The sequence below is a fragment of the Vipera berus genome, assembly GCF_964194415.1.
Source record: "Vipera berus genome assembly, chromosome: 2".
Lineage (NCBI taxonomy): Eukaryota > Metazoa > Chordata > Lepidosauria > Squamata > Viperidae > Vipera > Vipera berus.
In genome coordinates this window covers 266,195,553-266,205,775 of record NC_138203.1, presented here as the reverse complement: position 1 = coordinate 266,205,775, position 10,223 = coordinate 266,195,553, and the positions used below count along the sequence as shown (strand labels likewise).

General features: G+C 43.8%; 1 protein-coding gene across 1 annotated transcript; it reads right to left on the bottom strand.

Moving 5' to 3' along the window:
- Positions 1–539: 539 nt before the first annotated feature.
- Positions 540–6,444, bottom strand: LOC308663598 (uncharacterized protein). The gene is made up of 2 exons (XM_081320177.1): positions 6,318–6,444; positions 540–2,824 (listed from the first exon to the last, which is right to left on the bottom strand). The coding sequence occupies exons 1-2, from the start codon at positions 6,328–6,330 to the stop codon at positions 1,854–1,856; spliced, it is 984 nt and encodes a 327-aa protein (XP_081176303.1). The 5' UTR covers positions 6,331–6,444; the 3' UTR covers positions 540–1,853.
- Positions 6,445–10,223: the final 3,779 nt, after the last annotated feature.

Below are 10,223 nucleotides of genomic sequence, written 5' to 3'. Positions count from 1 at the left end.
CCTTCCACGTTGCTTAGCCTTAATTCATGAAGCAAAGGAGGATTTGGAGAATTGGAAAGGAGGACGAATGGGGGCAATGCAGGACAGTTGAGGCAGCATCCCCGAGGACTCCTTAGGAGCCAGGGAGCGATGCTGCCTCAAGAGGGAAAAGCCTCGGGCTGGAGCCGGCAGGGCAGTCCTGCACACGCGCGCACTCCCCAGCTGCTAAGGAGCAGCCGGGGAGTGCGCGCGTGCGCAGGACTGCCCTGCCGGCTCCCGCCAGACGCCAGACGCTGATTTTCTGGCGTATAAGGCGACTGGGCGTATAAGACGACTCCCCAACTTTTGAGGTGATTTTCATGGGTTAAAAAGTCGTCTTATACACCGGAAAATACGGTATTCTATGAAGTCTTCACATATCATTAACAACTTCCTGGTGGCCCAGGGCAAAGCAGCTCTCCTTCGCTAGATTTTTCTCCCCCCCCCCCAACACCTTGAACCACCAAATATCACTGCCAAACCCTTCTGCTGTGGGAAAGTAAGTGCTGAGACAGGGAAAAATCATCTTGTCTCCCTTTTATCTTCATTCTAATACAAATATTGCAGGATCTGTATCCAAAACATATCCTAACAGTTGAATTAGAGTTTAGAAGCCTAGGATATCCTAGAACCGTGGTGACAAACCTGTGGCACGCGTGGCACGCAAAGCCCTCTCTGTAGGCACGCGTGCCATGGCCCCAGTCCTAGGCCTCCAGCTGGCTTTTATAAACTTTTTCACTTTAGGCCTCCGCCGCCGTGTGCAAAAAAAAAAAAAAAAGATTCAATCAATCAATCAATTTGAACTTCTCGTAGGAAAAAAAAGATCTCACGAAGTTGGAATTGATCGAACTTTTTAGTCCCACCCAGTCTGCCGTTACCACCGTAGCCACGCCCACGCAATGGGCCACGCCCACCCAATGGGCCACACCCACCCGGCACCCGACGATACATAGGTGGGGTTTGGGTTGCAGTTTGGGCACTCGGTCTCTAAAAGCGCCATCACTGTCCTAGAAGGAACAGGACACCCAGTAACAATTTAAAACTTTATTTAAGCAATCATCAAAAAGAGAACAGAAGAATACAATATGGAAAATACAGCACTGATGGATTCCTGGATTGGAGATAAAGCGATTGCTCTGCAAGACTTTGACCATTAATTACTTTTTATATATGGAGTTGTGATTTATCTACAGCTGTTCACTTACAGAAGAAATTCTGCAACTGTGAACTGATCAAACATTCTGATTATGTAAAACAAGCAATAATCTGTCAGCAACAAAATGATTGATAGGCTCAGTACACTGGTAGGATCCCAGGAATCATGCATGTGGGAAGGTACAGTGAGGAGATGCTTCTGTTTGTAATACAGGTAGCCCTCGACTTACAGCCATTCGTTTAGTGACCATTTGAAGTTGCAGAGGCACTGAAAAAAGTTACTTTTGACCATTTTTCCACACAACCCTTGCAGCAGCCCCATGGTCATGTGATCAAAATTTGGACGCTTGGCAACTGGAATGCATTTATGATAGGTTGCGGTGTCCCAAGGTCACGTGATTTCCCTTTTGCGACCTTTTGACAAGCAAAGTCAAAGGGGAAAGCCAGACTCACTTAACAACCGTGATACAAACTTAACAACTGAAAGTGATTCACTTAGCAACTAATGCAAGAAAGATCGTAAAATGGGGCAAAACCCATTTAACAACTGCCTCGCTGAGCGACAGCCATTTTGGGCTCAGCTGTGATCGTAAGTCAAGGGCTACTTGTAAATCATTTGTCTCTATCGCAGAACCACAAAGCTTCCACCCACCCTGGCTTCTCCGATATCGTTCCTTAACTTAGTGCCATACAAATATTCTGGCCAACCAAGGCCATCCTCTGGCTTTTACCCTAAATACAATCTTCCCATGCATATCTTCGTATACGTTGATTTCATTCTTCCCAGCTTCCGAACGGAAGGTCACATTGCTCCCTCCGCATGAAACCTGCAACACGGCATTGTTCTGTACAGCTTGCGGCTCCTTGGGAAATTCCTCTATTGTCTTATTTAGGCACTGCCGCAGCTCCTCTGATCCTTCGCGGGAAGCCAGCTGTTGGTAGACATTCAAGAGGCTGCCAAGGCTGAGTGGTAAAGGTTGGCGCCCCAGCCTTGCCACATAGACTTGTGAATTGGCTTCTCTGACCCGGTAATGCGTTTGGCCATCCACCCAGAACACCTCGATATAGTTTTCTCCTTTTCCAGACACGAACTCCTTCCTTGTTCCGTTACACTCGAGGATCATCTTGGCATTTTCCTGTAGAATCTGTGGCTCCAACGTGAATTCCTTGATCGCTTTATTGAAGCAATTATCCATGGCTTCGCAAAACGGTTCGGATTTCTTGGCTTCCAGCAGGATTGGCACAGTGAGATTTTTAGGGACTGCTTCTGTGTTATCTCCTTTAGTATGGACAACACTGGGGGGCACGTTGTTCCCAAATGGATACATTGCACCCAGCCCATTTACCTTCGATAATAAAAAAGATGAAAATAAGAAAAAACCCAAAACAACCAGGAGGAAAGCCAAGGTGAGACTTTTGATGGGAGGCAGAGTTATTGTGTACTTGTGAGAGGAGCAGAACATGTTATTTTTGATGCCACTCTTTATCTTACGCCATAACACTGTGGCATAATCGTAACACTGATTTTTGTAACGGAGCCCCCAGAGTTTCTTCAGGTAGGAAGATCTACAAACCAGTTTGAGCTCATTACCTTCTTCATCAAGCAGAAAAAGCTTAGGGAGATCATTCTCCTCTTTCATAGTGGCAAGAGCTGTCAAGGAAAAAAAAGAGTTTGGAATTAGGGACTCCTAAGCCACAAACAGCACCAAACCTACTGCCCAAACTGCCACAGTACTGCCAAAGCCTCTAAATCAGAGGTCTTCAAACTCGGCCCTTTTATGACTCATGGACTTCAACTCCCAGAATTCCTCAGCCAGGCACACAGGCTGAGGAATTCTGGGAGTTGAAGTCCATGAGTCATAAAAGGGCCGAGTTTGAAGACCCCTGCTCTAAATGGTTTTCTTTGAACTTTAAACAGGTGAAAATTTTGGTAAGATTGCCCATTCTCACAAGGTCAAGCTGCCCATTGTCTGAAAAGGTGACTGACTCCTGCCTCTTTAGTTTATCCCATTACCAAACACAAATTCAAAAATAGCTTGGTCAATTGCTATATAGGCAGTCCTTGATTATGACCACAGTGGGAACTTTCATCACTAATGGATGCAGTCATTAAATAAGTTGGGCTCAATTTTATGATCCACTTTGCCTTTGGTCGTCAAGTGAATCAGCATAGTCATTAAATGAATCCCCATTGTCATTAAGCGAATCCAGTTTTCCCCATTGACTTTGCTTGCCAGAAGCCACCTGAGAAGGTCACAAATGGCAATAACATGACTTAAAGACATCGCAGCTATCATAAATACATGCTGGTTGCCAAGTGCCCAAATTTTGATCATGGGGACACTGTGAAAGTCAAAAGTGTGAGGACCTGTTATCACATTTTTTAACACCGTATGTTTGTGAAATGAGTGGTCATAAGTCAAGGATGACCTGCATATATAATATATATTTCCCAGAAGCTATATTTACATTTTTAATTATTTTGGCCTCCAAAAACTACAAAAGGCTATCTAGTGACAACACAATTTGTCACTTCTATGATTTCATTGTGGCCATTCTCCCATGTTTACCTGCATTGATTAAACATTAAATAATGATACCCTTTAGTGCTATTATGCTTGCCACTTCCCAGCAATACATACCCCTCATGCAAGCTATTGCAGGAAAGATACAGGTAGTTCTCACTTAATGACCACAGTCAATATCAGCAATTCCATCTCCAAGCAACTTGATTGTAAATTGAACAATTACGGTATGTGACTGCGATTTATATTAACAGTTCCAGTTGTGGTCATTAAATCATATATGGTGGTTAAATGTGAAGCCACATGACTCTGACTTGTGACATTCTGCAAGCTTCCTCATTGACTTTGCTTGCTTGGAATCAAAAAATGAAGGTTGCAAATGGCAATCAAGTGACCATGGATAAGTGTGACTGTTGTAATTATGTGCCTGTTGCCAAACACCCAAATTGCAGTCACGTGACTGCAGAGACATTGCAATGGTCACAGGTTTGAGGGCCATCGTAAGTCCCACTTGTTCAGTGCTGTTTTAAGTTCAAACGCAAGAACCACCTGTATAGCCAGAAAAAGTTATTGAAGTTGTGAAATTTCATAGGTCACTACAAAAATGCCAGCAACAGAAACAGGAATACCATTCAAAACCACAAGAACACACCATCTGCAGCCACTGGTATTAAGAGAGGGGCAGAGAGAGAGGACAATGGAGTGTTGGCACAGCATTGTTTCCAAGGATATGAAACAATTTCTCCAAATTCTTTCCCAAATATGAAAGGTGTAGGGTAGGCCATACATGGGGTGGGGAGAGGAAGGCACTGCTCTAATGCTACTAGGGATCACTTACAGCCCAGTAAACTGCCATTAAAGAAGATTTCTAAGGTTATACTTTGCTTGCCACAATGTAAAAAAGATGTTGAGACTCTAGGAACAGTGCAGAGAACAACAACAAGGACAATTAGGGGACTGGAAGCTAAAACATGAAGAACAGTTAAAGGAATTGGGTATGTCTAGTCTAATGAAAAAGACTATGGGGTGACATGATAGTAGTGTTCCAATATCTAAGGGGCTACCACAAAGAAGAGAGGGTCAACCTATTCTCTGAAGGCAGGACAAGAAGCAACGGATGGAAATTAATCAAGGAGAGAAGCAACCTAGAACTAAAGAGAAATTTCATGACAGAACAATTAATCGGTGGAACGGCTCGCCTCCAGAACTTGATTAATTTCCATCCATTACTTTAAGAAGAGATTGGACAACCACTTGTCTGAAATGGGATCTCCTGCTTAAGCATGAGGTTGAAGTAGAAGACCTCCAAGGTCCCTTCCAGCTGTTATTTTGTCAATCAGAATAGTTCGAGCCATGGTATTCCCTGTGACACTCTATAGAGGCTAAAGTTGGACTTTTACGAGGCAGAATAGGAAGCATATGGATGCCTTTGAACTTTATGTTGGAGAAGACTCCTGGATAACTAGGAAAACCAACCAATGGATCATCCAACAATCATCCCAGAGTTCTCATTTGAGACACAAATGACCAGGCTCAAGTTATCCTCTTTGGACACATGATGTGAAGACTCAACCCTCTAGAAAAACCTCCAATGCTGGGAAAGCAGAAGGAAAGCCAAGAGAAAGACCAGCAACAAGTCATGCACGCTTACTTAACAGTGGCAATGAGTGTATAGTTGGGAGAACCAGTCAGGAGGGGCAAAGCATCAAGGAGAAAATCTATGTGACTGCTAGGAGCAGATGACTTAATGATACATAAATCAGTCAAAACTTGCAACAATAATTGCAACAGAGAGGGACCTTGGAGTCTTAGTAGACAATCACTTCAATATGAGCCAGCAGTGTGCTGTAGCTGCCAAAAAAGCCAACACAGTGCTAGGCTGCATTAACAGAGGGATAGAATCAAGATCAAGTGAAGTACTAATACCACTTTACAATGCTTTGGTAAGGCCACACCTGGAATACTGCATCCAGTTTTGGTCACCACGATGTAAAAAAGATGTCGAGACTCTAGAAAGGGTACAGAGAAGAGCAACAAAGATGATTAGGGGGCTGGAGGCTAAAACATATAGGGAACGGTTGCTGGAATTGGGTATGTGTAGTTTAACGAAGAGAAGGGTGAGGGGTGACATGATAGTAGTGTTCCAGTATCTCAGGGGCTGCCACAAAGAAGAGGGAGTCAAGCTGTTCTCCAAAGCACCTGAGAGCAGGACAAGAAGCAACGGATGGAAACTAGTCAAGGAGAGAAGCAACCTAGAACTAAGGAGAAACTTCCTGACAGTTAGAACAATTAACCAGTGGAACAACCTGCCTCCAGAGGTGGTGAATGCTCCAACACTGGAGGTTTTTAAGAAGAGACTGGACAGCCATTTGCCTGAAATGGTATAGGGTTTCCTGCCTGAGCAGGGGGTTGGACTAGATGACCTCCAAGGTCCCTTCCAACTTTTATTATTATTATTATTATTATTATTATTATTATTATTATTATTATTATTATTATTATTATTATTATTATTATTATTATTATTATTATTATTATTATTATTATTATTTAATCTGCAAATCACCAGGGTAGTTTTCAATTTTGATGAGCAAAGGGAAGGAACCAATAAAAACTCACCTTTCACCTCCATGTTGCAGAACAGCCTTCCCTAACCTGGCCACCTCTCGCTGCCTTGAATGACTTGGCCAAGATAATGGCAAAATGGGACCAAATCTGCAACCCTCAGTCTTTGCTCTCTACATCCACAGAGATTCGGAATAACAGGAGGATAAGTCTCCTCCTCTTGAGACCACTTCAGGCAGCTGATTGGTAGACCATTTCCCAAACCTCACCAGAATGAGGAAACGGAAAACGAAACTGATCCAAAACTCTCCAAAACACACACCACCCCTTGTTATCAGCCAAAAGAAGATTAAGCAAAAAAAAAAGGAAACATCTTCCTGCTGGCTGAAAATCTGTTTGTGAAATCTCTTACAAAGAAGAAATGCCGCAGTGATTTCTTGCGTTTCTTTGGGGAACCGAGCTCAGGCATGTGTGAATGCAGCCCCTGCCTCCCATTTTTCTTTAGCAGTTCCCCCGATGAGCGTTCCCATCTAAAGTTGGGCAAAATAATAATAATAATAATAATACATCCCGTGTTAATACATTCAGAAATTTGGGTCGTCTGCTAAAGGTCGTGCGTATCCACGGGGGCTCACCGACGCCATTTTACTAGGAATAGATACGCCCATTAGGAACTCGACGAAACCAAATCCTAAAAACACCGATTTCGCCTGGAGAAAGGACGGCGCCTCTCTCTCCAGCCCAGGGGTAGGCAACCTCGGCTCTTTTATGACTCGTGGACTTCAACTCCCAGAATTCCTGAGCCAGCTATGCTGGCTCAGGAATTCTGGGAGTTGAAGTCCACGAGTCATAAAAGAGCCGAGGTTGCCGACCCCTGCTCTAGCCAAATAAAATGGGGGAGGGAGAGTAAATTGCGCTGCTTCCATGAACTTTGGGAGGGAAACGATTGCCTTCCGCCTCTTTATTCGACTCTTCTTCGACAGAGACCTGATTTCCCCCCTGCTGTAGCTGATGGAACCGCTCACGTCCAGAGTAACACAGCCGCAGGCTAGGGAGTGAAGCTGGCGGGAAAGCGAAGTAAATAAATAAATAATAAATAAATAAACAAACCTTTGTCAAAGTACAACGTGTGTACATTGAGATTAGCTGAGCCTTCCCCCCCTGCTCTCCCCCCAACACACACAGTGACAACAAACCCTCCATCCCCACACACTATGTGAACCAACTACACCACACACCGGCCTCCCAAGTCAATTCTGCATAAGATTATGTCCCATTTAAAAGCCTAACAGCCCACGGATAAAAGCTATTTTTCAGCCTGTTGGTACGGCTGGCTATATTCCTATATCTCCTACCGGATGGTAGGAGAGTAAAGAGATACCGTCCAGGGTGTGAGTCATCCCTGAGAATCTTCCTCACTCTTCCAAGGCAAGGAGCCCTGGCGATGTCATCCAGTGGTGTCAGGGAACAGACCCACAATGTCTTGTGCTGTGCTCACTACCCTCTGTAATACTTTCCTGTCCGCGGCTGTCAGACCAGCATACCAAACCACGATACCATACGAGAGGACGCTCTCTATAAGTAGACCGGTAAAAGAGGGTCATTAGCTGTTGTTCTACCCTGTTCTTCCGCAAGACCCTAAGAAAGTGAAGCCTCTGTTGGGCCTTTCTAGCCACCTGAGTTGTGTTAACTAAGTTGTGTTAACTAAGTTCTGTTAAGTAAGGAGGAAAGCAAAGCAGAATCGAGCCTGTCATCCTATCTGTCAAGGCAAGCGATGCGAAAGAAGGAATTACCAGACCACGCCCCCAACAGCGCCAACCGGGCGCCCTTTTCGGCTTCTCCTCGGGCTTTTCTTCGACGGAACACTTTCCAAAGTGACACGCGGCCGACTCGAGGCAGAACGCTTCGGACGCGGAACTTGGTCCGGCCAATGGCCAGGAGCCGGATCTGGGCCCCTTCCCGGAGTTTAAAATCGGAGGCGCCTTTCAGGTCCGGCACCTAGGGGTGGGGGTTTGTGCACAGGCGAGTTGGCTTCGAAGGCTGGGGGATTATAGTGACGCCTCTCGCCACTTTTACAAAACAGGCTTGTTTCTTTCAATAAAGGAGAATATTTGTAGTTTAGGGTTGAAATGAGTGCTGTTTGAGCTTGGTTGTTTTCTTGCAGATGTTTCATTACCCAAACTAGGTAATAATCAGTAATTTTCTTGGGTTAAATTTCTAAGCCCTCTCAAGCCTATCTCAGCGAAGGTATAGGCCAGGACTCGTGGACTTCAACTTCCAGAATTCTGGGAGTTGAAGTCCATGAGTCATAAAAGAGCCGAGGTTGCCTACCCCTGGTATAGGCAATGATGATCCCAAATACATCAAGATGAAATTTTAAACAATATTAGCCTCCCAACTAGTGACTCCAAGCCACCTACAACAAATAAGCAATTTCTGCTCCCCCCCCCTTTTTTTTAGGATTACATCAAACCCACCACCAGAATTCAACATCAGTATTGTTCACAGTTGAAATCTGATCAAGGGAGCATTTCCTCCAAATTAAGCACTAGAATTAATGGTGCTACCGTATGTATGTGAGCTAGCATGGCTGAAAACTGAGCACATTCAGTAACTAAGAATGCTCCCTGAATGTTGGAGAATGGAAGAGCAGAAGAGGTAGATGAGAATGGAGAATCCTGCTGCAACCCACAATGGGAACACAGCTGTCATTCCAGCAAGCAATTCTTTTGTGTCATCTCTTGAGGAAAAGTTTTGTAACTCCTAGAAAGGCAGTTTTCCCCAGTGTGTTGCAATGAGAGCAGGAGCAATTCAATTTGCCTTCGAGTTTGGAGGAGGTGGACATCATGAAAAGTACAATCATTCCTGAAGACTAAAACCTGAAGATAACCTGAGAGCCCATATGTCCATCAACTTTTATCAAATGTTATATTTCCAAACCAGGCAGATTTTCCAGCTATTCTGTCTGACATGGGAAAAATATTCAGATGGAACCTCAAACTCAGAACTGGCAGTTTTATTAAATCAACAGGGACTGGATATTTGGTTTTTGGGACTGGTTTTTAGGCCAGCCCTACTGGAACTAAATCTTTGGAAAGAATGAAGATCATTCCGCCGGGGCCTGAAGACCTGGCTCTTTGAGCTCTCGGGCCCAGGCTGAGGAGACATTCATTTTAATTGGGGTTTTTAATAGTACAGGGTTGATTTAATATTTTTTAAATTGGGTTTTAACTTTTGTATGGTTGATTTTTAACTCCCTGTAAACCGCCCTGAGTCCTCAGGGAAAGGGCGGTATATAAATACAATAAAATAAATAAATAAATAAATAAATAAATGTTTGCTTTGATCCAGCTGCCACTCTTCCGATAGAACACAGACAGCAATAGATGTGGTGTGTGTTGCCTTTTCTTTCTTATTTGGATTGGGGAAAATATTGTTGGGAAAGGGGGCCTTTTAAAGAGTTTGGACCAATACCTCTGAAAGAAAACTTTTCCAAATCAGTGGCAGCAATATTACTTATACCATCAATGTCATTCCATTGTGTTTAATGTCAAAGTACATTCACGGAACTATCCATAAGCTGGAACCATCACCTCTGACAGCATACATTTAATCCAGTATTCATTTAGAGCATATTTTTCAACAGCGGGCTGCTCTTCACAAGACTATACCAAATAAAGCAATCTGGGGATGTGGCAAAAAAGAGCTATCATATGGTACTACCACAGAATTGTCACTCACCACCAGAGTTCAACATCAATATTGTTTCACAGTTGAAATCTGATCAAGGAAGGATTTCCCCAAAATTAACACTACAATTAACCAATGGTGCTGTGTATTGGCTGACATGGGGACGGAATAAAAGGCAGTTCTGAATTTTTCATTTGGCTCATATCTGACCAATTTTCCAGATGTTAAAAAATGTTTTTGTGCCACTTGAGGAAAAGAAAAGATTCTTAC